This window comes from Pseudorca crassidens, chromosome 15, assembly GCF_039906515.1.
Source record: "Pseudorca crassidens isolate mPseCra1 chromosome 15, mPseCra1.hap1, whole genome shotgun sequence".
Classification (NCBI taxonomy): domain Eukaryota; kingdom Metazoa; phylum Chordata; class Mammalia; order Artiodactyla; family Delphinidae; genus Pseudorca; species Pseudorca crassidens.
This window is the reverse complement of record NC_090310.1, coordinates 48,285,724-48,313,560: the sequence shown is the minus strand read 5'-3', so window position 1 is coordinate 48,313,560 and position 27,837 is coordinate 48,285,724. Positions and strand designations below refer to the sequence as shown.

The following is a 27,837-nucleotide window of genomic DNA, read 5'->3' as shown; positions in this document are numbered from 1 at the left end:
GTTTCAAAAACAAACTCCTCATTTTGAATTTTGCTTGTGCCTCCCACTGTTTCTTCCCAGAGACGGTACCCATGGCGTCCGAGGGCAGCTCATCCCCCTGGGCAGCCTGGCCCTGTGCAGCCCGAGTCCTCAGGTGCCTGCCTCCATACTTTTAAGTTTATCCTCAACTCTTTTCATTGGAGGAAGGGCAGCTTCTTCTTTCTCTGCATCAAATTCCAATTAGCTTCCATGGCAGAAAGTTCCTGAACCTGACCTTGGAACAATTGATCCATAATTAGGTTAGTGGTCTCTCTCGCAAGACTAACGCTGTCTGTGTGACACGCTTTTAGATCAGATTTCCTTGGCCAGAGTTGTTTTGTTCCTAACACCAGTGTTGTTATGACTACTGAATGTCCCTGAGAATGCACCTCAACGCCGTGTTAGCTTCTGGGAAGTTAAGAAATGCAAGGTGTTCTCCCTCCAGGAAATGACGTAGGTGTAACGATCCCGGCTACCACCCAAGACAGTGCCAGAAGGATTGTGGAGACAGAGGCAGAAAAAGCGCTGAGTTCCATGGAGGACAGACCTGAATAGATGGGATATTTGGGAAGATTAGGGCAGGGCAGAGTTGAGGGTACATAAGTGAAAGATGTTTTGGAGGTCACTCTTTGACAACCCATGTCCCGAAATCACTGCATGGACCAATTAATATTTCCAATAGGTCTTGGACTGTTCTAATTGATTAATGGGGAAAACAGGCCCTTTGATCCACTGCCCTCTCTCCAGGAACTGGCCACATGGCTCTCTGATAAAGAACAAAGGATCCACTTGGGGGAGGTGCAGACTGGCAAAAAAAGGTACAGACATCTCCTTACTGTTGCTCAGAGGCTCCCCATCACGCCTTCATTGACAGGAAGTGATTTTTCCTTGTTGATAGATTTTACGGTTTTAGGACTAAACCACCCTTATCCCAAGGATGCTTAGATCATGCCCACAACAATTTTAGGTTTGCTGTAGCTTGCATTTTTTTTTCAGAGATGGGAAATGTCATTGTGGGGCTTAATGCTGAGGACTGAGCTATTAATATAATCGATTTAAGAGTTACTAATATAAACTTACAAGAAAAGACCTGGATGCACGGGACTGGAAGGCTGCAGTCCCCTCATTAGAAATTTACTAAGCGCATGGAGCTCCACCTAGAACCGAATTTCTAACAAAATTTCTCAGGATCCCCTTTCTCTCTACCAGATAAATCCATCCATCAGGAAGTCCTCAGACCCCACTTGGGCCTTTTTAAAACATTAACCTGACTGTCAGGGAAGAACAGTGGGGCAAAAGTGGTTGGGATCCTCAGATCTGGGGAACCCAAATGACTTTTCCATAAAAAGAAAAGGGCAGCCATGAAGCGATGGATTTGTGCATGAGCTCAGTAAAACCCCGGAGCTCGCAATACATTTTTCATCAGAATAAGCTGTGTTGTCTAGCCAGACGCGAAGTGAAGAGTGCTTTGGAACAGTTCCGCTGGGCTTCCTGAGGGATGAGAGGGTGGTTGGAGTTTATGGGTGTGGAGAGAACTATAAAGTGAGACAAGGGAACAGAGGATAAGTGGAGGATGAGTTATGAGATCACCACACTTGAGACTCTCCAACAAAGCCTCTTGGACTTTTATAAAACGCAGCTTCCCCTTGTGCCGTCACAAGGATGGCAGCGGAGATGGGACAAAAGGAAATCGTTCGTCCTTGTCCCCTCTGAGCCCACAGTCACCTGTTTGTATAGACTTCTAACAGGTGCAAAGGAATCCCCACTTTGTCTTCACTCTGTCTCAGCACCGCCCCAGCACATACAAGAAGTTTGCCTCCAGGAGCTGCTTCAGAAAGGGATGCTTCGGAGCACAAGGCGGGAAGGGGACCAGGCGACTCCTGTGAGGTCCCTATATGTTTCTTGAGTTACCCTTTGGACAGAAGAAATCACTATACCTCTCAAGAGTGTAGGTTTCCCCGTAGCTCCAAATATCAGCGTTTCTGGCAAAATGGACCCGAAACGAATGAGGCTTCAACCCAGATGCCATCAGAATCAAAGACCAGGCCAGTGCTGTCCTGTTGCCCACCAGCCAGTTGGTTCATCCAATTTCTGCCTTGCACAAGCCCTGTGTCTGTTAACCTTCCGCAGGCAGTCGGCGGGGTGGGGTAGGGCAGCCTATGTTTTATTGATCTGATGATGGAACACTGAACTGCATTCCTGTCCTTTCTCTTTCTGGAAGATTATGAAAGGGGAGTGTTAGTGACTCAGAAAGATGCTCGAAGAAAGACTGACTCAGCTGCTACCCCTGGGAGCCCCAGCCCTAGGTCTGAGTGTGAGTGTGTGTGAGGGCACGTACATACACACAAACTCACACACACACACACACACGCAGCACTGGCCGCTGTAGCCTCATGCCCCACTGCACTTGAGTAAACCAGCTCCCCGGTGGTCCTTTAAAAGATGAGGTGCTTTCTAAAAGGGGTGATGGTTTTCACGTTGTCAGCCCTCGCCCCTTCCTCAGAGCTCTGGTCTTTTGTTGAAATCCACTGGTTTGACACAGGGCCGATTCAGCCAAGCAGACAGTCCCACCGGTCACCCCGGGCCGTCCAAGCATTGTCTCTCCCTGGGGAGTGGACTGAAAACAGGTGAAGGCATATCAGTGGGTCGGCTTCCGCTGCCGGGGCCCCTGGCCTGGTCTCCCCCCATCCCCTGGCAACCTGCCCCTCACCCCCACTTAGGTAGCCCTCACTGGAGCCGGGAGCTACCCAGGAATCTGATACCCATCTCTCTGAACCTCCCCCCAGCCCCCCCTGTGTCTGCAAGCATTTCCCACGCTCCAAGGCTGGGGTCTGCTGTGCCCCCCTGCCAAACCGCCCACACCTTTCCAAAGTGACAATGCTGAGCTCTTGGGCCTCTTGACTTTTAGGAAGGGAAATCCTTTCAAAAGCCCAGCTTTTTAGAGCTTTTTTTTTTTTTTAAACCCCTGAAGCCAGGTGGCCTCTGTCCCAAGTGGATTGGGCTCTCCATTTTAAGACTGGCTTCAGGCTGTGGAAGTGAGTGAGGGGAAAGAAAAAAAAAAAAAACAACAATGCACAAAAGAGAAAGAAATAGCCTCAAACTCCTGAACCCAATCTCCATATTAAATTTAAAACAAAACTAGAAGTTGGGGTTTTGGCAACGAATAAATAAATAAATAAATCACTCAGGAAAGAAAGTCAATCTCCCAGGAGAAGTTCAACTTGAACTTCGGTATCCTTGGCTAAGTTTCTGGTCTGCAGCTGATGGTCAGATAGCAAAGACAAAAATCTCTAAAATAAACTCATTATTAAGCTCACTGCATCAATTCATGACCGCAGTGGCTATTCACCACCAAATAGTTCTCTTTTCTGGGTCAATCTGAGATCTGTATTCATTTTAACCAATGTATTTATTTCTTTTCTTCCATTGAGGGAGACACAAAAATAGTCATCTAAAGGCCTTTTTTTTCCCCTCGCACAGACTTATTTACACGGCCGTAGACCTCTTGATACAATCAGATGAGTTGGCCGGGGCTGCAGGTGTTGTACGTGCTTCTACTTCTGATTTCCCCTCCTCCGTTCTTCCTAAAATCCTTTTGGAATGGCAGGCCTGGCCAAGTAAGAACCAAGAAATCTCTGTGCCCAAGAGATGGGCCCACACACTCCAGGGGACAAGCCGGTATTGTTCAGATTCTTATGGGGGCCCTGCAGTCCCTGTCATGAGCTAGAGTCCACCAACCTGCCCTTGGGCTCTGGTACCACAGTTTTGTTGACCAGGCTTGGCCTCTATGGCTGCGTGCAGGTTACTCGACCTCTCTATGCCTCAGTTTCCTTGTCTGTACAATGGGAATGATAACACAACCTGTGAGTAGTACCTCTGCGGTACAATACTCTGTAGTAGTAGGGTTGTTGTGAGGATTAAATGAAATCATCCATGCAAAGCCCTCAGCACAGAGACGGGAACATGGGAAGATTCCCCAGACTGGTGGATGCTGGTTGGTGAGGTCAGTGAGCATGAAGATGACAGAGGAAACGTATAAAATAATTAAGAATCAGGAGTTTTGAGTCCAGCTCTCCACCTTCCTTGCTGTTCGCCTCAGGAACGTGAATTCTCTAGGCCAGTTTCTATGCCTGAAATGTGGGTTTAACTTGTGTAGAACAAGCAATGATATTTGAACGAGCACGCTGCAAATCTCAAAGCATTAACCACACTTACTGGAGCTGCCAGAGTTGTTTTTAGAGCATCAGTGGGTCTGAGAGGGAGGGATTATATATCTACTTAGTCCTTTGTGTTCTTTCTTCAGCAATTGTCAAGGAAGAAGGGGTGCATAGTCGGGGGTCTAACCCTTTGCTGGAGACTGTCGTCCTGTCCCCGGATGCTCTGTGCTTTTGAGGAATCATTTCACCTCCCAGGCCTCATTTTCCTCTCTGGGAAATAAATACAAACCCAAATCTGCCTAGTCACCATAGCTCTCAAGGCTTAGAGGACCAAGTTAGAAGTTTCTAGAAGATTCTCCTGAGTTCAGAAAGTCAAGGCTTCTGTATTCCCAGTGTCATTAGTTTATTATCAGTTAAACTAAGAAATGTGTTAGTTTCCCAGTGGAAAGTGCTTTTCAGAGCAAGAGTAAAGAGTTTGTTTCTATAAATGTTTAAACTCTCAAGAGAAAGAAAGAAACAGGTAATATTACACAGGATTTTATCCTCCTTTACTAATTTTGGATGGAATTCTCCGAATTGGAACCTATTCTAGACTCTCTTTCTTAGAGCTGACAAGATTCTGCCAGAAGTTGGAGTTGGGTCTTTTGGAAAAGTTCTCTTTCTTTTACTATCTTGATTCATGGTACAGAAAAGTCCAGAAGAAACCGATGTACTAGAGATGCTTCAATTCTGTGTATTAAGGATGCAAAAAGATGGTAAGATCTATCAGCTTGGAAATCTGCTGTGCTCACTACCACACCTTCAGCTCATCACACTTATTATTGTTCAAGACATTTCTAGGAACAGATTCTTTGATGCTAAAGAACATGTAAATATAATAAGAGCAACAGGAAACATAAAACTAATCCGCACCATTCGAGAAGTCATGATCGTGCTCATTAAGTCTTTTTAATTGGATGCCTATGAAATTTCAGGCTGAAGATTACATTTCTTCATTTGATGTCTGTATGAGGTTTCCATGTTCTTAACTGCAGGGAAGGGTGGATCCTAAGGTTTGTGTGTTTTTTATTTTGTGTGTGTGTGTGTGTGTTTTTTATTTTTTAATTCAGTTGGAGCAGTGGCTAAAAATGAAAGGGGAAAAAGAAACCTCTAAACTGATGAGATTTAGTCATCAATATAGTTTTTGGAGTAAATTCATATTTTGCTACTCATTGCCTGGCCAAGGCAACAAATCTATTTTGTTTGGATCTGAGCAGTAGTTTGCGGGGGGAAAAAAATCATATTGACGGTAATAGCTTAAAACATGAAATTGTTTTGATTCCCAGCTTGGAGAAATTGCAGGGCACGTTTTGTTTAGGCAATCCCTTTGACTCCAGTCTGGATACAAATGGAATACCAAAACTGTCCAGCCCATTCCCCCTTATCTCCTACCCAGAGTCTGATTTCATTACCATAATTGCAGGCTTGCCTGACTCTTGGCGGCTTCTCCCCTCCAAAACCCTTAATAGCCTCGCAGACGATTGTTGCGGCTCAGTTGTTCTGTCTGCAGGCACAGGGGGCCTGGACTGCAGAGGAGAAAGGTTGTCGTCAAAGGCTCGGCATCACCGTGTCACTGCCCAGCTCAGGTCTGCACAGCCCAGCTGTGTATTTCTTCCGCGTTGCCCTTACAGCGTTGCGTGTGGGTCCAGGTCCCCATCCCTTTCCAACAACCTCCCTTCAGCAAACAGCAATGATACAAGGCAAATGCTGTAATTCTTTCTTTTCTTTTTTCCTTTTCGGGGATTACTAAACGTCCCATAATTATTTACAAATACGCAAGGGATGCTTATGAGACTGGGGTAATGGTGTTGGCATGGAAGCAAGCCAGTGGTGCCCTTCTAGGCATCCCACACCAGAGGAAGAGATGCGCTCGGCCTGCCACAGCCCAAGTATAATCTGGGATGGAAGGCCACACCCTTAACTTTGTGTCTAGACCACACAAGGCCACAGCCCAGGCCCACCATGAGCTGGGCAACTTCTTTAATATGTCAAAGCAAGTAGAATTCAAACCTTCCAATTCCTAAGACAAAAGGAAGGGTCTGTTTGTCTCAGGGATTGGCACGACCTGGTGCAATGTGGCAGAGTATGTCAGCAAATCTCTCAGATGTCCAGTTAGGGCAAAACTGGAAAAGCATCTGCCCAGTACATCTTGCGCTGATTACTTGGAGCGCATGTTTCTGATTCATTTGCGCATAACTCATCCAGGGTGTGTTGCAAGAGCTATGCGATGGCCAAAGGAACCCAAGGAGTCTTTTATTATGTTTTTTAAACAAGTTTCTCTATGTTGATTGTCTCTCGAAGCCAAGAAGCTGCATTCCTTCAGCCCCGTGACTTCCAAACTAGGCTCCATAAATCCAAGAGCAAGTTCTGACCTTGACTCTGGAACTATCTGCTCTGACCCTGAGGGTCGGTTAAGGAGTGTGTGCTGGGTCTGGACTAGGGATGAGTGAAACTCAAGCTGTGACATCCTGGACCTTGAGGACCTTGTGCTCACATCTCTACACGACTTGTGGCATCCAGCCCCCACCAGCATCAGTGGCCTCTTTGCTCACTTGGTCACAGGAGGGGACACTACCTCGGTGACTGACTTTTTGAGAGGCAGTACGGCAAAGTCGGTAAGAACGTGGGCTCTGGAGCTAGACTACCCATGGCTGCCAGTTACTAGCTCTGTGACCTTAGGCAAGTTGTTAACTTCTCTGTGTGCCAGTTTCCCTGTCTATAAAAAGCTGTCTAGCAACCATCCCAAAACTTAATAGCTTAAAGCAACCACCACTGGATTGCTCACGGTCCTGTGGGTCAGGAGTTTGAGCAGGGCTCAGCCAGGAGAGCTCATCTCGGTTCCACGTGGTATTAGCTAGGGTGACCCAACTGGGCCTGGAGGATCCAAAATGACCCCACACACAAGACCGGGGCCTCAGAGCTGGCCAGTGACTGAGAGGACTCTTCGTCCTCCTCTATGTGCCCTGCCTCTTCACATGGTGGCTCTGTGAGCAGCGGTCTAGGCTGGGCTTCTGTACATAATGGTAGGAACATGCCAAGAGAATGAAAATGGAAATTGCAAGACCTCGTAAGGCTTGTCACATTGTCACACCTAACACATTCTACTGGATACAGTGAGTCACAAGGCCAGCCCAGACTGAAAGGGAGGGGAAACAAACTCCATCTCTTGATGAGAGGTGTGGCACACACATACCAGAATGGGAGGAATTGCCGGGGACATCTTTGGAGATCAGCTGCCACGAGGGCCAATCAATAGAACCAACCTTATAAGGCTGTTCTGAGGATTAAATAAATTAATACATGTAGAGCCTTTAAAACAGTCCCTGGTGCAGAGTTAGTACTCAGTAAGTGTTCAGTTTTATTATAATTATTCTTGTGCCACTTCAAGAACATACACGGTACATGTTTACTCCTTGAATTAAAGGCTTCCCAGCAACACAGTCGTCAGTAAATCAGGGACCCTAGGGATGCATTGCTTCCTCCCAACCCGAGGCCCGTGTGCATCCGTTCCTTTGGGCGTCCCTGGAGATGTTCCATTCTGTGTCACCGTGCGGCCTCAGCTTTCCTTTGTGAGGGACGCACATTTCCCTCCGTTCTCTCAGACTGTCTTCCAAGGGTCACCCGGCTTAGAGGCTGTTGACTCCTCATTGACCCTGGCCTGTTCTGAATTCTTCAGGTCACCATAGAGGTGGTGGACGGTCCTGACTCTGAAGCAGATAAAGATCAGCATCCGGAGAATAAGCCCAGCTGGTCAGTCCCATCCCCCGACTGGCGGGCCTGGTGGCAGAGGTCCTTGTCCTTGGCAAGGGCCAACGGCGGGGACCAGGACTACAAGTACGACAGTACCTCAGACGACAGCAACTTCCTCAACCCCCCTGGGGGGTGGGACCGTCCGGCCCCAGGCCACCGGACTTTTGAATCCAAAGAACAGCCAGAATATGGTGAGTCTACCACCCAGTAATATAAAATTGGTGCGGAGAATAAATGAGACGATGAGGCCCAGCGGACGTGGAGCCAAACAAAACCCCGTTTACCGTGTGTGGCTTTGGGTCTTCAATGAGGCAGACCTCATACAGACTCTGTCCGCTCTGTCCACAGAAGCCCCAAGAGGCCCCCAAAGCCACATTTTTCTGGAAAGACTATAATTTTAAAATAATGCCAATTATCCTAGGAGAGAATTTTTTTTTTTCAGTTAGGGGTCTTAGAGGTTCTGCCTTCTTTTTCCCCAAAATTTTCTTTTCTTTTTTTCCAAAATAACAGAATCACCAAGTTCACTTCCTCATATGTTTGACTGTAAAAATTCATACTAAAAATCAACTTAGTAAAAGAGATGTACCCCGCTGTCTCCTTTGACCAGGCAACTGTGTTATGTTTATCGTAGGCAGTGGAGTGGCCCTTGGAAACCCTCATGGACATATATGTCACGAGTTGTCAAAGCGAGGTCTCCCCACCAATAAATTTCAAGACCCCAAATTGGGACTTATAGTTTCCCCTGCTTTTAGAGTAGGATAGTTGAGATAACAAGCAATTTCTAAGTTCAGTGACTTAAAATCATGAAAGTTCTTTTCTCACTTAAGCTGGGATGGGAGACAGGGTCAGGGGAATTCTGCTCCACTCAGTCATTCAGGGACCCAGGCTCCTTCCATCTTGAAGCTCCACCAACTGTGAGGGCCTGCAAATTATCCACTGGATGCGCTGCATCTGGCTGGAAGACAGTAGAGAGATAGAGCCTAGAAAAGGCACACACGCTCTTAACCCCCTCAGCCTGGAGATGACACACATCACATCTGCTCAAATTCTATCAGCAAGACCTCATCATATGGCCCCACGTAGAGGCAAGGGAGGCTGGGAAATGGTTTTTGTTGTCCTAGATGAAGAGGAAACAGATTCAGAAAGCATATGGCCAGGCTTCAGGAGGAATCAGGCAGTGTACCTTGTGTTATAATGAGAGTATTTGATATCTCACAAATGCATCCACCATCGTGATGTTCTTGTGGCTCAGCCTCAGCAGACTTAAGCGAACACTCTATGAGGATGACTTGTCTAGCACCATTTGCATTCTCACCCTTACCCCCATTTTTCAGCAGAAAGACCAGTTGTATATTGGAGAGTCGTTTCTACCTGCTAATAGATGATCCTAGGCAACTTCCAAAAGAGTAAGACCATTTTTTTCCTAGCCACATCATTTAGTTGTTCAACTGACATTGAACACGTCTTATGCCCATCACTGTGCTACATTCTGGGAATCCAAAAATGATTAAGACACAGTCCTTCCCTAAAGAGCATCTCACCTATCTATGGACAAAGGGAGAAAAGTTAACTGATAGAGCAAAGGGTGCCACAGCAGAGATATACATCAAATGCTAGGGGAGCAGAAAGAGAGCTCCCAGACCCCACCCAATCGGAGGCTCGTAAAACCTTCTCCTTTCCCAGAAGTCCAATTTATTTTCCAAGACAAAGGATTGGGAACAGCAGCCAACCTTTCTACAGCACCTGCCTTTCACAGTTCCTCTTCATAGCAGCTCTCACAGATTAGCTCATTTAATCAGCTCACTGAGGCAGGGACCCATTTTACAGATGGGGAAACTGAAGCCTGGAGAAGTTAAACAACTTTGACCTCAAGGGTCAAGACCTAGGATCCATCTCAGACAGTCTGGGTCCAGAGTCTGTCCTCTTAACTACTATGTTATTCTGCCTCTCTGGAAAAATAAATAAATAGCACATCTTTTAGGACAGTAAAGTGTATTTAGAAATGGGACAGTTAGATTGGAAGATAGGAATGGGAGGAAAAGGTCAGGGTGGAACTGAACCTGGGCTCAGGACTAAAGCTGAACCTGTCTGCCCAAACCACATGGAACAAGGTCTCTCTGACTGGGGCTCAGACCCTGGACCTCAGAATCCCTCCTTTGCCTGTTAAAATTTAACACCCATCCTGGGCCCCAGCCCCTTCCCCATATACCAATGGTTTTCCAGGTGTGGCTCCCAAGCCAGTTGATCAGATCACCCAAGACCATGATAGAAATGCAAATTTTCAGACCCCACTCCAGGCCTACTGAATCAGACTCTCTGGGGTGGGTCTCCAAAACCTGTTTGAACAAGCCCTCCAGCAGGCTCTGATCTGGAACAGTGGGGTCCAAAGCACCAGTGTTTCTTAGTATGGTTGCTCATACGCACCTAAGCAATTTTTTAAAAATCCCGATGGCTGGACTTCTCTCTAGATCAATTGACTTGGGATCTCTGGGGGTGGGGCCCAAGCATCAGTGTTTTTTAAAGCTCTGTGGGTGACTCCAATGTGCAGTCCAGGTCAAGGGTCACTGCCGTCCTTCTACTGAACCAGAATATGCAAGAATGAGACCTGGGGTCTTTCTTGGCTTCTTTGTTTATTTCTTTTTTCAACCAAGGTCACCAGGTGACTCTCATGCTTACTAAAGTTTGGAAACCACTACTTAGAAACAACTTTTTCATCTAAAGCTTTTACAGATTATATTCTGCCAAATGTATGAACATTAAGAATACTCCCTCCATTTCAGTCTTGAGGGTAGAATTTGCTTCTGCTGGGGCAGTTATTGTGGCTACCAGAGCCACCTTCACCCCAGCTTTCTAGATCTACAATACCTGGGCAGTGAGTGCCCTGCATCTGGATCTTACAGCATCCCTGGGTCATGGGGAAACTCCCATCTTTGATGATTTTAGAGTCTCTTTTAGTAACGTCACCGTCATTAGACTAGACATCAGGATGGCTACTTTATAAAGAAAATCTTGTCCCTTATCATACCTCTAAAGCAGTGCTTCTCAGACTTTTATGTGCACACAAATCACCTGGGGCTCTTGGTAAAGGCAGCTTCTGAAGCCGTAGATGCCAGAAAGGGCCGGGAGCCCTGGTGAAGCTGACACTGCTGGCCCTCGGACCACACTTTTAGAAGCGAGACCATAGGTGTGTAGCTTACACGCTACAGTAACTCAGTAGCATTTGCAACATGGATGAATAATTACTGCTTGTCAGTCTGACTCACAGGGAACATGGGATTTCCAGAATTCTTTACAGCATCAGATGAGCTAAGTCCTCTTTTATTTCAATCAACAAGAAAGTATAGAGCAATTTCTAAGTATTTATCCCTGTGTCGGGTGCTGTGGAGGTTACAAGGAGAGAATATACAGCCCAGGAAGGTGAGGTCCATGCAGTGGCAAAGCAGGGCGCGTCACTGAACCTGAGGACTTGCTGCCTCGTCTGAGACCAGGTACAATTGCCACAGGAACTGGGCTTAGTGGAAGATGTCTATCTCAAATATTTGAAGGTAGGATTTTTAATAAGAATGTAAATGTCTGTGGCCAAAGAGTATTTCCAAAAATCCTAGATGAATAAGTAGAACATAACAGCATCTGTAGAATAAATTATAAAATACACAACAGAAGATAGTTAGACCGAATTTGTGATTGAGTCTGCTCAACTTTGGACCGTATGTGTTTGAGATACTTAAGGTATCATCCAGGGCAAAGAAAGAGTCCAAATAAATATTTTTCTTTCAAATAGTAGTATACCATTCCCCAGATTGCTCTGAATAACCTGCATCATGAAATCAGATGGACACGGCTTAGTGTGGGCTGGGACTCAGTCCTTTGCAATTCTCTGATGGGTCATGGTCTTATTTTAAAAGATCCCACAGTGATTTTTTGCAAGGGTTTTTCTTTGTAACGTTAAATTATGGCCACATAAGTGAGTATCTTAAGGAAGGGCTGCTGGGGCCGGAATCAAAGTTGCTGGAATATCAGGATATAGAACAGGATATGGCCAGAGTGGGCAGATCTCAGATCTACTCCCAGCTCTGCCAAGTTTGAGCTGTGTGACCTTAATCAAGTACCTTAACCTCTCTGAGCCTCAGTTTCCTTATCCATAAAAGGAGAGTGTTTCTACCTACCTTGCAGGATTGTTATAGGAGTTCAATCAGGGTGTGTTGACAGAGGAGCTGGTTAAGGACAGGCCCTCAATAACTGGCAGCCACTATCATCTAGGATTAGGGTAGAGGCTTTCCAGTGGCCGAGCCAAGACCCAAGTCACTTCAGTTGCCCAAACACTATAACTGGCCCACAGAACTGTAGTGCCCTGAAAGTATATAATGACCACTTTAAAATTTCAAACATCCCTGTAATCCGGCCCTCAGCCCACTGCCCTGTGGGTTGTTCTCTGCCCTCACAAAGCTCTTTGATGTCACAGATAGGGTCTGTCTAAGCACCACGGAAATGTTCACAGGGACTGTTTTCTACTGTCTTTGTTGTCATCTTTGTAAGTACTGCTGCTCAAGTTCATCTTCTGCTCTGAGTGATGCCCTGGTAGGTGAGCCAATGAGAACAGGCTTATTTTATTATAGCAGAAAGGAATATTGCCCTCAAACTTTGTCCCCCAGTCAGAAATACCCTTTCTCTCCCGCAAACACATTAAACAAATAGAAATTCCCACGAGGAGGGGCTTGGATGGGGTGTTTGTCGGGGGCTGTATGCCACAGACACTTCCAGAGAAAGGGCTGACGTGCCCACTTTTCCCCAAGAGGTTGTTTCACTTCGTTGCTAGCCCAATAGAAATGATCAGCCGTGTGGCTGTATACATGTTCTGTGCCTAACTTTGGGGGACCAGTATTTTAAAATGTTTGGAAAATAAATGACTTTGTGAGCATTTAAAATAAAGACATGGCCTTGGTGTGGTCTTTTCCATGTTTCTTGTGCTAGGGGTTTGTTGCATTTCTTGGATCTGTAGGTCTACAGTTTCCATTATATTGGGGAAATTTGGGGCCATTATTTCTTCAAATATTTTTTCTATTACCCCCACTTCCACCCCTGCCCTCCCACTTTGGGGACTATAATTACATGTGTATTCAATGCTTTAGGTTCTTCCACAATTCAGCAATGCTCTGTTCATTTTAATCCTTCTCCCCGTTTCATTTTGGATAGTTTCTATCGTTATGTCTTAAAGTTTACCAATCTTTTTTTTTTTTTTTTGGCCGTGTTGAATCTGCCATTAATCCTATCCATTAAAAAAAATAATAAACCTCAGGTTTAGTCGTTTTTAATCTCATTAAATGCGATTTGGATCTTTAAAAAGAAAAAAAAATTAATAAATAAATAAAGACATGGAGACAGCCACTTAGTGAAGTGACAAATCTGTCATGGTTCCAGGGTCTGCTAGCCATCCAGAGAGCATAGCATAGGGAGGGTGGTTATAGTGTATTTGTGACAGTTAGCTTTTGCCGCTTTAGAAACCGCCCCTAAAATTTAGTGGCTTGAAAGAACAAATGTCTTCTCTCTCAAGAGTCTGCAGATTTTCTGGACCTGCTGTTCTGCCCAGGGCTGGCTTCGCTGGGGCTGTGCGGTTTAGCATGGCTTCGTTCACAATGATGGGGTCCCAGCTGGACAGCAGGGGGTGCTGGGATGATATCTGGGCCTCTCTCCTTCTGGTCCCTCACCCTCCAGGACGCGAGTCCAGGCTAGCGTGGAAGACTGAGGTTTTGGTCTCACTTCTCTACAGTGAGAAGGCAAGCCCTAATGCACAAGCACTTTTCTAGCCTCTGTTTGCATTATATTTGCTATTTTCTCATTGGCCAGAGCAAGTCACATGGCCTAGACTGGGGTTGGTGTGAAAAGGTAGTAACCAAGGGGGTGGATACAGGGAGAAGAATTACGGAAGTCATTTTTCACATCATCAGACACAGTATTAGCATTCAGTAATTCAGATCCAAGAAACCAAAACAAGACATTACCTCCGGCAGAGATTCCAAAATGGTGTGTTTAATGCTAAAATCTCAAAGTTCAGGGACGATATTTCCCAAAATTATTGCACCGGGGGGAAAGGTCGCCAGAAATTTCTAGATAGTTGAGGCCTCGTTGCTTCTACTGAGCCAAGCAGGACACCTCTTGGCATCATTGGATCATGTCTTAGGCCGGTACCCACCCCACAGGTGACAGGGACTCTACCTGTGTGATTTAATCAGCTTTTTCCGACTGACCCACTGCCCCCTTCTTATGAGTCTAAGAACAGTACCATCTTTATGGTGACTTTTTGGTGTGGTGGTTGTTCCCTTTAACAAAATCTGGTACAGGTGATTCACACAGGAGGCTCTGAGTGTGTTCACGTGTGCGTATAACCCGCTACACATGGCTACACTGGCTGACAGGAGTGCTATCCTGTGATTGTTCCAGGCACATCCCTCGTGTTCTCGGAGAGTTTACCAAGAGGTCTGGGAGGGAGTAGCCACGGCCCCCTCCTCAGCGGTCTGTCCAGTTCCACTGCGTTGATGCCCAGGAGGAGATGGGAGAGACGGAGGCAGCTGATGGGGAGAAGCAGGCCCACTTCCCTCACACGAGGCAGTAGTTTCAAACATCTGCTTGTCCCTGTGGTTGGAAAACCATGTCTTAGAAAGAAATCAAAGTTTGGAAAACTCCCTTTTGGGAAGTGGGGAGAAACGGATGGGGCCCCTGGGAGCAGGTGAGGTGTGAGCAGACTCTTGGCTCTGGGTTAGGAAAGAGGACCAGGAATCCCCCCACCAACTTTGCATGATGGGCTGAGACTTGGTGGCCCTGGGTTTGCCTGAGCCGCGTTCAGAGTGATCACCCTGTAAACAACGGGCTGGGAGCCTGGCACGGGGCCCAAGTTTCAGGTAGAAGCATGTGTGGACTGCATTCTTGCCAGACCTAAGTAATAACGATCACCACGACCTGTTCTGAGCAGAGCGGACCCCTTCCCTGCGATGCACATGTCTGGGGCTCTGTGCTTGGCCCTGGCAGAGGCCCCAAGTCTGAAGATTTGGATAAAGCAGGAAAAAGTAGTTCAGAGGGGAGTTGCTGCAGAAAAGGTCAAGCTTTAGAGATGAAGGATTTAGCACCAGGGCCCAAGCTTTCCTTCCTCTTACCCTTATGGCCTTGAATGGGTCACCCAAGCACTCCAGGACTTAGTTTCCTTACTTTTAAAAAGAGGAAGTTAGTCTAGATAACATACCAACCTCTCTCACGGCTCTCACATTCCCAGGCCCCCCTAGTCTGGTCCACTTCTCCTTTTTCCATACCACTCATCGATTTCTGATATATTGTATAATTTACTCATTTTTTTGTGTTTATTGATTATTGTCTGAATCTTCTCACAAAAATATTAGTACCACAGGGCAGAGATCTTTGAAAGCTTTATTTAATGATATATTTCACATACCCTGATTTGTGCCTGGCACATAATAGGGGCTCAGTATTTGTTGAATGGATGTTAAGTGATGACCTCAAGGACCATTTCTAGCTTTACCATTATGTATCAGTTATCTACTGCTGCATAACAAACCATTCCAAAATTTGGTGACTAAAACATCAGCAGTGTATTATTTCTCATGATTCTGTGGCTTAGGAGTTCAGGTGGGGCCCCACTGGGCATCTCTTCTACTGCCAATGGCATCAGCTGTCCACTGAGAAGTGCCTGGAAGGTCCAGGAAGGCTTCATTCCCATGTGTAGTGTTTTGGGGGCCCTTTGTGTGACTCCTCACTTTGTGTGTGAAGGAACTGATGGTGGTCATTTTGGAAAATCCCTACCATATTATTCCATGGCTCCATACTCTGTGAATGTACACATTCTCAACAAGCACTTACTGGGCACCTTCTAGGGGGCAGGCCCTGGCCATGTGCCCAAAACCTCAGACAGAGTCCCTGCCATTACTAAGCTAATCCCTAAAATGAACCCTGGAGCCATAGGCTTTTGACTCCAGCTGGCATCTGGCCCCCTCTAACAGTGGGAACGTCAGAAATGGACAGTTGGCTGGCAGTTCAATGGGGGAGATTTGGGGACTCTTTGGCGAAGGCTGGTGACCACCTCCCTGGTTCCGTTCCAGATTCCACAGACGGTGAGGGAGACTGGAGTCTCTGGTCTGTTTGCAGCGTCACCTGTGGGAACGGCAACCAGAAACGGACCAGGTCTTGTGGCTATGCGTGCACTGCAACCGAATCTAGGACGTGTGACCGTCCAAACTGCCCAGGTGGGTTTACGCAGGGGTGTGGCTCCACATTAAAGGGCAGCTTTTTTTTTATTTTATTGTTTTATCTTTTAATACAATTTTTAAGGGTTACACTCCATTTACAATTATTACAAAATATTAGCTATATTCCGCATGTTGTATACAATATATCCCTGTAGCTTAGCTTATACCCAATAGTTTGTACCTACCACCCCTCAACCCCTATATTGCCCCCCCCACTGGTAACCACTAATTTGTTCTCTATATCTGTGAGTCTGGGGAAGCTTTTAGTTTATATTTTAAAACTTATAGAAATTGACTTCCTACAGGGCAACTATTTTCCTAAGAATTCTGACTGGACTGGGACAAGAGACGAGTAATGAGCTTAGTGGATGAAAAGATGGATTTTCTGAGCCTTATACACAATTGCAGTAACTGTGACTTAGAAGACAATGCCACCATGTACTTAATTTAAAGGAGGGATTCTGGTTAATTTGAGCCTTTGATGTGGGGTGGGTTGTACCTTGAAGAGACACATGAAGACAGGTGTTCATGGTCTAATAAGGAAGCCAGGACCAGAGGCTTAATGGCCGTCTACAGAAAAACCATGTGTTAGCCTGAGAGTTGCTGAAGGCTCCAGAGGGAGCAAATTGGGGCAACTTGGCAGTTAAGTATCACTTTAAACTGCATTGTCAGTGTTTTGAAAACTTAACTAATTACAAACTTGGTGAGAGGCCATATTGGGGTGAAAAATAATTGTGTCTATAGCAGTAGTTATCAAACCACGGCCCATGTCAGTATGGCCCACACATTTTTAAAGGGTTATGAAGAAGGAAGAAGAGGAAGAAGAGAGAGAAGAGGAGGAAGAATATGCAACCAAGACCGTATGTGAAATGAACTTATTTACAAAACAAAAATAGACTCGGAGACATAGAAAGCAAACTTACAGTTACCAACAGGGAGGGATAAATTAGGAATTTGGCATTAACAGATACAAACTACTATATATAAATAGATAAACAACAAGGACCTACTGTATAGCACAGGGAATTATATTCAATATCTTGTAATAACCTATAATGGAAAATTATATGTATATATATACCTGTATATATATATATCTGAATCACTTTGCTATGCATCTGAAATTAACACAACATTGTGAATCAACTATACTTCAATAACAAAAGACCATATGTGAACCACAAAGCCTAAAATAATTACTTTCTGACCCTTTACGTAAAAGTTTACCAACTCCTTGGTCTATAGTTTTCCATCTACCATGTGTTCCCCATGGTCAGGTAGAAAACCAGCCTAAAATACTATCTCGGGCTCATCCAAGAAATCACACGCTCCAAATGGCTTCCTCCAAAAGAAATTTCAGAGGCAGAACATTTGAACCCCACACCCCAGACTTCCTTTTTCTACCCCTAGAAACTCTGCTCTAAATCTCTCAGGCTGAGATTTAGAACAAAAAAGTGAAAGAGCAAAGGGATTTCTGCGGAGAGAGAAGATCAGATTGGCGATGTGTGTGATAGCAAAGGGGTGTGTGCAGAAAACAGGGCTGATGGTATGAAAAGAGGCATTTCTAGCCCCCGTCAGCCATGCAGGTGGATTTCCAAAAGTGGAACAACCATCAAGATGCTTGTCCTGATCTTTCCCGTGTTCATCATAATGAAGCTGAGTTAGAAGTCTGGTGGGATGGGATTTGGATGGGTAGAAATCAATAAATAATAATAACATGAGAAGGGAGAAGAGGAGGAAGGCAGGAAGAAATGAAGAAGAGAAGGAGGAGGAGAAGAAGAAGATGATGATGAAGATAAGATGAAACCAAAGAAAGTGAAGATAAAGATGAAGATTGGGAAGATGAAGACGGGAAAAAGATGATAACGAGGTTCATTAAGAGGAGGACCTTTTGAGTATTTAAGTATCAAGCAAATTTCTAAGGTCTTTGCATGTGTTACTTCATCTAATCCTCACAATAACCTCATGAACTAGCTATTGATGATGGTACTCATTTGGCAGCTGTGGAAACTGGGACACACAGGCTAACTTGCCTAGTCACACAGGCAGCAAGTGGTCCAGCTGGGATTCGAATCCAGGCAGTCTGATTCCAGAATCCATGTTCTTAACCATTAGACTCTTACACCTCTGTCAAGGGGAAGGGTATCGGGCTCAGCCACATGTGAATACAGACAGCATTTAATGTCAGGGCTTGAGCGGGCTTGTTGCTGCTTTCTCTCCCAGAGCTGGCACCCAGACCTAAAGCAGTAGACCTAGATATCTTGATAGCAGGTATCTTCCCTGCCGCCATTTTGAATGTTTCCTTCTCGTTTTCTCTCACTACTGAGAGCAGCGTGGCCAGCAGCCCTGTTCATACATTTTCTTCTCATCTGAAATTGCCCTCCTTCCATCCTTTCTGCCTTTCTGCTCTTGACTCTTCCGGCTTTTCAGGGCTCCCTTGAACATGAAGGATCTCCTTTTGCAGGATCTCTTTCCTTTTTTGGTGTCTTGATTCTCAGCTCTACTGGAAAAACTCATGGGACAGGCAATCTCCCTGGCCTGGCAGTGATTACACTGTAAAAGTTTGTCCCTTAGGCTGACCACACAAGTTCTAGGGGCCTCACATAAAACCAGAGAGAGCCCCTTAAAGGAAATCAACCCATGCTTAGCAAGACAGTCAAGGTTCTCCAACAAATAGCACGTTCCACTGCTCCTCTCTCTCCTGACTGGCCCCATCTGCAGGAGATTCCTGTTTGCAAAGGAAGCCTGGGTGGGGGTGGTCATTTGAGGAAGGGAGAGAGCCAGGAAGTTTGAGGCAAGCTAGGTTCAGTTGCTCAGAGCAAGTAATAACAAGCCCAGGTTATTCTTTTTCTTTTCAACGTTGAATTTGGGTTTTTTTAAAAAATTTATTTCATTCAAGTATAGTTGATTTACAATGTTGTGTTAACTTCTGCTGTACAGCAAAGTGACTCAGTTATACATATATATACATTCTTTTTCATATTCTTTTCCGTTATGGTTTATCACAGGATATTGAATATAGTTCCCTGTGCTACACAGTAAGACCTTGCTGTTTATCCATTCTATATATAATAGTCTGCATTTGCTAATCCCAATTCATCGCTCCCCCAGCTTATTCTTTTTGAAACATCATCAGCAATGCTAAAAGTCCCAGCACATGAGAGATCTGGTCTTTAGCTACGGACTGCTGTATCCTCAAAATGAACTAGACAAATGTTCAAGGGGAAAATGTCAGCCAACACTTACCACTTGGTACTCTATGTGCTTTCTTCACACATAACTCATTTAATTCATTCAGCACTATGAGGTGGGTCATTGGTCCTCCCCATTTACGGATGTGAAAACTGAGTCACACAGATGTTCCAGGGCTTGCCCAAGGTCACACAGCTAGTAATGATTTGGACCCAGTGAATCAGTCCTAAAGACTGGTGTTGACCACGAGACAAGTTGTTAACCACTACGCTCTACAGTCTCTAGTTTAGTTTGCCATCCTGACACCTCTAGATAGACAGCCGTCCTGACGCGTATCCCGCACCGCCCAAAATCCCATTCCTAGGCCCAAGGAATGAGTTCCTTAGGCACATTCAGGCACTTTTGGATCGGATTTCATGCTGCAAATGGTATCTGGAGTTTTAATATATTTTACGCTCTATACCTACTTTTTACTGTTTCCTCTGTTGGCAAGTTTCTGCCCATGAGTAGTAATGGATACAAAAAAGGCTTTATTCAAGTGTATTTGTTTTTTTTATTTGCCAGTGGGGCGGGGGTGGGGTGGGGTGGAGGGCTGACTTTTTCCATATAACTAGGGAAAATGAGCTCCTGTCTGTGTTTAGGTATCGAAGACACCTTCAGGACAGCTGCCACCGAAGTGAGTCTGCTTGCGGGAAGTGAAGAGTTTAATGCCACCAAACTGTTCGAAGTTGGTAAGGAAAGGTGTTTTTGTTTTTGTTTTTTTTTTGCTTTTCTATCCAAATATTGATCTAGCATTTTGGAGATTCCTTCTGCCTTTGCCGTGTCATCCTTGGATTCATTTAAATGTTTCGTTTTCCTCTTATGGGGTCCAATTTTCTCAGCATGCTTCTTGCTCGCTGAATATACACCAAGCAAGAGAGAGCAGCCGCCCCATTCCTCCTGCACCAGATGGAGCCCAGCAGCCCTGCTGTAGCTGCCACGCCAGCCACACAGCCTCCATAGCACGTGGGTGGGGCGTCTTGCCCCTAGCTCGGGATCCGTCCACACTCGGGCCTCGAGCCTCAGGGCATCTCTTCTCCCAACTCTCACCCAGTGTCCCCAGTAAAATCAAGAAATGGTGATGTCAGTTTTCCAGCAGAAGGACGCGGGGAGGAAGGAAGAGAACGGGAACTTTCTCGACATTATGCCTCCCCCATCTCACTCCCCGCCATGGGAATCTTTCGTAACCCTTTGGTACACCCTGCTACTCATCTGCTCGAAAATGCTAGCTCAAGTACACTGAACGTGGACCCAACAAAATTGAAAGTGTCTGTTCAGCAAGGGGGAAGCTTGATGAATAAAAATAGCTCCACGTGCTTCTGGATGTAATTCTATATTACAGAACAATAAGACTCCTTCTGCCCCATTTCTTTTTGCCACCCCCACAAAGCCCTTTCCTCACCTCTTCACTCTGCCCTCCTCAGCCACACTGGAGTCAGTTTGGAAATTCTGTTGCCCGGGGTTTCCATCACAGTCCTTCACATGCAACCAAAACGTTAGTAGAAGCCTTCTGCACACACAATGCGTTTGACCAAAAAAAAAAAAAAAAAAATTAAAGACTACATGTGGGAATTTTGCATAAAATGATAAAACAACAAGATGGGCTTTTGGGGAAGAGAGTGTCTCAGACCTCCCCATATCTCACCCCACAGGCAGGCAGCTATTTGCCCTTTCACAGGGAATGGGACCAGCTGCACCCAATGGGCAGCTGAGAACACACAGGGATGAGGGGGGATGGTGGGTCAGGCAGGTTCTGGGCAGGAACAGACAAGGCTCACACGCAGATCAGGTAATAGAGGAGCATTTGATGAGGGCCTTTTGGCAAAGGTGTGAGCAGGTAGATGGAAACCAAGAAGGGCTTGTACAGAACCCTGGGGCTGGCAAGCGTGGGGAGCCCTTACCTCCCACTAACCTGAAAGGACCAGGGGAAGGATTGGTTCCCAGAGCCACTGTGTAGAGAGGGCTGCCTGACAGCACTTCCAGCTCCCAGAAGGAAGTAGCTAACTTGTAACAGTGAGGGAGGAGCCTTGGGAACAATACCCTGACTTCGCTCCTCCCTCCCTCTGGTCCCTCACCCGGTCCTCCCATTGGATCACCCCAATTAGAAACCAGGGCTCAGGGAGCCCACAGATCTGGTGCATACAGGGCAGCCTTCCATGGCAAGGAAAAATGTGGAATAAGGATGTAGAAGGACAAACGGAAGATGCCCAGCAGAGATGAGAAAAGCTTGACTAGCACAAGGTCAAGTTTCTTAACCTACTTCTGCCTCAGTTTTCTGATCTGTAAAATGGTCTAAGGTAATGGTGCCTACCTCCTAGACCTATTTTAGAGTGAAATGAGTTAATACTTGTAAAACACTGAGAACATTCACACTGAATACTCCATGTAAATTTGATAAAATATAAGTCGAAGGACCTATGTCCTGTACATGAATTATGATGACCTTCTACTCTGGAGGAAAAATACAAAGCTATTTTCTGGGACCTCGCTGAATTTTGTTTCTGAAAACCCTGCCCTCTGAGGGAGACCCCCACTGGCTTTGCAGACACATACTTCCCAGGATGGACCCTCCAATCTCTATGCAACTGCTCAGTCAGGGACTCTCAGGGGTGGAATCATAGCACTCAGCCCACCCCCGCAGGCAGCATCCTCAACCCCGTTCTGTGTACTCCCTGCTTTCCCTCTGGTTTAATCCTCATTGCACTTTTTGAGATCGGTGTAATTTTTATACCCAGTTTAGAGATGAGAAAACTGAAGCACAGTGAGGTAGAATACCTTGCTCAGGGTCACAGAGCCACTAAATACTTGAGTTGGGATTCGATCCCAGGCAGTCTGGCACAAGAGCCCAGGTGTTTCATCTTAGACCAGGCCTTTCCAAGCTCCTGGGAGGTGCCCCAGCTCTCCCTTTCTCATATCCCTCAAGAGAAACCTGAGCACCCCTGCAAGCTGCCCCGCGAGCCCGATCGTTTGATTTTCACTCATGACACCACCAGCCTCCCAGGCACCTGGGTCAGAGCTGGAGAGTCACTTCTGATCCCTTCGTCCCTTCCCCCCAAGCCCACCAAGGCCTGGCAGCCCTACCTCCCCGACTACTCTTGATCTCACCAGCTGTTCCCTCCCAGAGTGTCTCACCTGGACTCTTAAAACTGGCATCAGCACTGAATCTTTCTTCCTACTGCATAGCTCAGTGAAGAGCTCACTGTCACTCAGAAACCTTCAGTGGTTCCCTAGTGCCCTCTGAAACGAGCCTGAACCACACTGAAGACCCCATGACCTGACACTAACAACCGTCCTTCCCTATATCCTCTGCTCCAGGGAAACTGAACATGCACCCTGCCCCCAGACTTCTTCTGCTTAACTGTGGTTTGCACAGTTAATACCAACCTGGATGGCCTTCCCCTCGCCCGGCCCCATCTCTGCTCTTGTATGTAGTCTGAGTCAGGTCCAGCCTTCTGAGATGGGATTGGACATTCAAGAGATTCACTGGGGAAGCGCCCGGGAAGGATAGAGGGGAAGCAGCAGAAGTAGGCAGGGAAGGCTTTCAGACCAAGATGCAGGCCTGACCCCTGCAAAGGGAGGGAGGGAAGGAAGGAGGACTGGGAAGCAAGGGCCTCAAAGCAGCTTGAGAAAGTCTCGACCATGCCAACGGGCACCCCCCAGCAAAGGCTGCCTGACAAAGGGGTCCCCCGTCGGGCAGCACCCACACCAGGCTCAGTCATCGACTGAGAGCAGCCCCGGGGGAACACAGCCTGGATGTGGAAACCACAGCAGCTCCACAGCCGCTACAGCTGGAGGCCACCAGGCAGCAAAGTGCCCCCAGCAGGCTTCCTTGCAGGAGCTCTGAGCAGGACACTTGTGGCCACCATGCAGACCTGAAGAGCCACAGGGCCAGCCCAGTGTCACACACTCCTTGAAGAACCCCCTGACTTGCACTGATAGAAATGACACTTTTTAGCACTGGTGGGACTTTTTGCTTTGGCCCCCTTAACGCACCCCACATTCCACCATGGTGGGCAGCCTTAGGTATTGGCTCATCTTACCCGCTGCAGCTTCCTGAGCCACAAGCGATGGGAAACCTGCCACTGCCCACACCACGTCCCTACACCCCAGCAGCCCCTGTGGTTCTTTGCCTGACGGCGTGCTCTGGCCCCCAGAGCCACCAGCCCATGAATCCACGGTCATCCAGAAGTCCAGGAGCAGCCCCCTACCAGTGATTGATGGGAACTGGTGGATAATACCCAGATCCCGCCAAATAAAAAAACAACATCTCTCTTCAAAGACTGTATTCAAAGGATCATTGCAAAAGGGAAAGGGCCGATTTGCAATAGAGAAAACACTGTGTCTATAGGCCTGCAAGCCTCTCAAGGGTTAGGCAAAAGGGTTTTCTTTTACAGAGGAGTAAATAAGGCTAGAAGAATGCCACGTGAGGCAGTGGGATTGAAGGCTGATGAGATCAGATAGGGCATCAGAGAATGTTCTGCCCTGAGACCAGCCTATTTTCGGTAGGGACCCCTAAGGAGAGCCTATATGCTGGCCCAGGCAGAGGGTAGGTCAAAGTTCAGGGGCTTGAGAAATATAATATGATATCGCTTATATGTGGAATCTAAAAAGAAATGATACAAATGAACGTATTTACAAAACAGAAACGGACTCACAGACTTATAGAATGAACTTATGGTTACAGGGACGGAAGGGTGGAGGAAAGGGATAGTTAGGGAGCTTGGGGTTGACATGTACACACTGCTATATCTAAAAAGGGCAACGAGCAAGGACCTTCTGTATAGCACAGGGAACTCTGTTCAATGTTATGTGGCAGCCTGGATGGAAGGGGAGTCTGGGGGAGAATGGATACATGTATATGTATGGCTGAGTCACTTGGCTGTGCACCTGAAACTGTCACAACATTGTTAATTGGCTATACTTCAATACAAAATAAAAAGTTAAAAAAAAAAGTTCAGAGGCTTGAAAGAAGGGGAGAATATTAACTAAAGTTTAGTTGGGATGCATTTTGTTCTGATTGGGGATGAGCAGTTTAGCTAATCGTTTATGAGACCAAGAAAGGGAATCTGGAGGGTCTGTGTCTGGTTTTGTCATAGGTAAACAAGGCAGCAGCTGTGAGTCTTATCAAGTCCTGTGGGGAAGAGGGTTCTTACAGTAAGTGGTTTTCCAGAATGCACAAGGGCGGGGGAAAGTCTTAACCTTGGCTGTTTCCCAGAATCACGGGGCTTGGGTAAAGTTCCACCCTGTCACTGGGTGGGTTTCCGAGGTCCAAGGGGAAGATGCTGCAGTTTCTACAGTGGTTGCTTGTTTGATCCACATCCCATATTGCCACCCTCCCTTCCCTCTCCCACCTCCATGCTCCCTGCTGGTGTTTCCCAGAATCACTTCCCAAAGAACCATTTTCACTGGCATCTTTGTCTCAGGGTCTGGGAAAATACAAACTGAGACATTCACTAAACCAGAGGTTCTGAACTCTCATGACTAAGGGACCAAGAGCAAACACCCATGAGTGACGGGATCAGGTAGAGACTGTGGGGAACTAGGGACCTCCTGTCTTGACCAAGGCGTGGTCACTGGTTACCTGTTCACAAGGCAATGCAGGACTGACGTCAACCTATCTTTGGGATTTTCAAGTGAAACCAGGAATCTACATTAACAGGTGGAATCACATAATTCTTAAACGTTGGCAATTAATTCCATATTTTTTAATACTGTTAAGGCCAAACACTACACACTTCTTGGGGCAGGTTCTGGCTCAAAGTCTATAGGTCAGTGCCCTCTGGCCTAAATATTAAATTCCCTAAAAGCAGGGACCACCAGCCTCTTCCTCTTTGAGACCTCTTATCACAGGGATTTGCAAGTATCGGTTGTTAACTCTTTCCTGCCTAAGGTTAAGAAGTTAGGCCACTAGCCTAGTTTAAACCAGTCAGTGAGTGGCAGAAATAAAACTTAGTCCTACAAATATCCCTTTGAGGCATTCTCCGCCACTCATCGCTTATTTGGAGAGGAGATTCAAAATGGCCCTCTGAATTATTGTTCGTTTTGTTATGGGTGATAGTGGGGTTACGGTTATCTAGGAAAACATAGAAAATATGGTTTAATTATCCTCCTATTTTTGTAGATGCCTACTAAAACTTAGGGGTAATAATATCATATCTTTCCAAAAAAATTTTAATGAGGGAAATACAATGATTAAGTCTAGGTGATGGCATCTGGGTAGTCATTGTATACGTATATTCTCTCCACTTTTCTATGTATGTGAAAAGTTTTCATAATATAAAGTAAGGAGTTGGTGGGGCCGGGAACAAAGTTTCCAAGTTCAAGGGCCATGATCGTGTTCACCCATGGCCTGGGGGTTCCAGGGGCTGCCCGTCAGGGAAGGGAGAGGTGGACTTTAAAGTCATCAGGCAGCCGGTTTTGCATGCGATCAGAGGGTTTCTCTGGCCCGTTTCAGACACGGACAGCTGTGAGCGCTGGATGAGCTGCAAGAGCGAGTTCCTAAAGAAGTACATGCACAAGGTGATCAACGACCTGCCCAGCTGCCCCTGCTCCTACCCCACCGAGGTGGCCTACAGCACGGCCGACATCTTCGACCGCATCAAGCGCAAGGACTTCCGCTGGAAGGATGCAAGTGGGCCCAAGGAGAAGCTGGAGATCTACAAGCCCACGGCCCGGTACTGCATTCGCTCCATGCTGTCCCTGGAGAGCACCACACTGGCCGCCCAGCACTGTTGCTATGGCGACAACATGCAGCTCATCACCAGGGGCAAAGGGGCGGGGACGCCCAATCTCATCAGCACTGAGTTCTCAGCGGAGCTCCACTACAAAGTGGACATCCTGCCCTGGATTATCTGCAAGGGCGACTGGAGCAGGTATAACGAGGCCCGACCTCCCAACAACGGACAGAAGTGCACAGAGAGCCCCTCGGACGAAGATTATATCAAGCAGTTTCAAGAGGCCAGAGAGTATTAAAGAGACACCACCTCTGTTGTTCGTGACACAAACACACTGCACTGATTCGCCACCTGGCACAGAGTCCCTCTTACCCGCATACATGTATATGTACATATACCACGTGAGTATTTGTCATAAGTTACACTAGGGGTGTGCGCCAGGCCCTTGTGACTGCCATCTGAAGCCACCGTTGCCTCTTCAATGTCAACGGCTTCCTTGGAACTCTTCCTAGGGGGCATGTCCTCAGGAGGATGGGGAGAAAGGAGCTGGAAGAAGAACCTGGAGGTCATAGCAGGTGGGATTCAACTCACACCCCGGATCCAGTGTTTCCGAGAGAAGCAAAGGGGCAAAGAGAAGGAAGTTGTAAATGTGATAAGCAGTTTTTATATATAACTTATTTAATATGAATGTGACTTATACGTCACCTTTTCTCTGGAGTTGTCATTGTGAAACTATTTAATCACTTCCATGAGAGTTCAGAAAGGGGCTAAGGGAGATGGAAGAGAGGGAATTTTGTAGTAATGACTTCTTTAAAAATAAAGAATTCAACAGAAAGATATCAAAACAAGAAAACACCCACCTGAAACCAAGTGTTAGTTAGCCAATGAGGTACCTTGATGAAGTCTCAGCTTCCAAATGCCCTTGCCTCAGCCTGGGTAGGGAGTGGGGGGCAAATGGGTATTTTAGGAGAAAATCTGAGGCCTGGTTTTAAGTGGACTTTAAAACAAAGGCCAGTATTAACACAATGCTATGATTCTATTAAAAGACCCCAGAATAGAATTTCTGCTCATGCCTTAATAGGTTCAGAAGGCCACAGGAAGGTCAGACATAAAAACAAGGAGTAGCACTTTTCCAAAGAAAAAATGCAAAACAAATGGGGGGAGAACATGAACTTCATCTATTTTATTTTAATACCATCGTAACAATTCTTTTCTCCACAATATATCCTCAGTAAATAAATATAAAAACAAGGAGAGGAACTCAAGTCTAAAACCCTAATTTTTTTATGTTTTAAGAAAGAAAAAAATACGTTATTTTTGTAAAGTATTTATTGAGTCACTGAGTCTTGTGCATCAAGCAGTTGTAACATGGCCTGGTTCTGTAGGGTGGAACTTAGGACAAATAAAGAGTCGGTTCTTATGCAATCTTTACTTGCAAAACTCCAGGAAAAGAGATTACATAATAAAATCATAATAAAATGTGTTACCTACAGTAAATGTGTTACCTGCAAATGTTTATGATACAAATTCCATAAATAGCCCTCGTAAAGCAGGACTTCAAGGCAGGGGAGAGGAAGGTTCAAACCAGGTAGAATAAAAGGCTCATTGATTGATGTGATGGTGGGTGATATAAGTCATAGCATCTTTGGCACCAAGAATATCAACCCTGCCCCGAGGAGGCTAGAGCTCACTGAAACACGTGCAACTTTTTGCCCA

General features: G+C 46.2%; 1 protein-coding gene across 1 annotated transcript in view; it reads left to right on the top strand.

The window, feature by feature from the left end:
• ISM1 (isthmin 1) overlaps positions 1-26,555 on the top strand; it is a 93,822-nt gene extending 67,267 nt beyond the window's left edge. Inside the window, exons 3-6 of the mRNA XM_067707469.1 lie at positions 7,891-8,155; positions 16,070-16,213; positions 20,050-20,139; positions 25,902-26,555. Coding sequence (XP_067563570.1) covers positions 7,891-8,155; positions 16,070-16,213; positions 20,050-20,139; positions 25,902-26,419 — 1,017 coding nt within the window. The 3' untranslated portion in view covers positions 26,420-26,555. The remainder of the gene's footprint in view (positions 1-7,890; positions 8,156-16,069; positions 16,214-20,049; positions 20,140-25,901) is intronic.
• Positions 26,556-27,837: the final 1,282 nt, after the last annotated feature.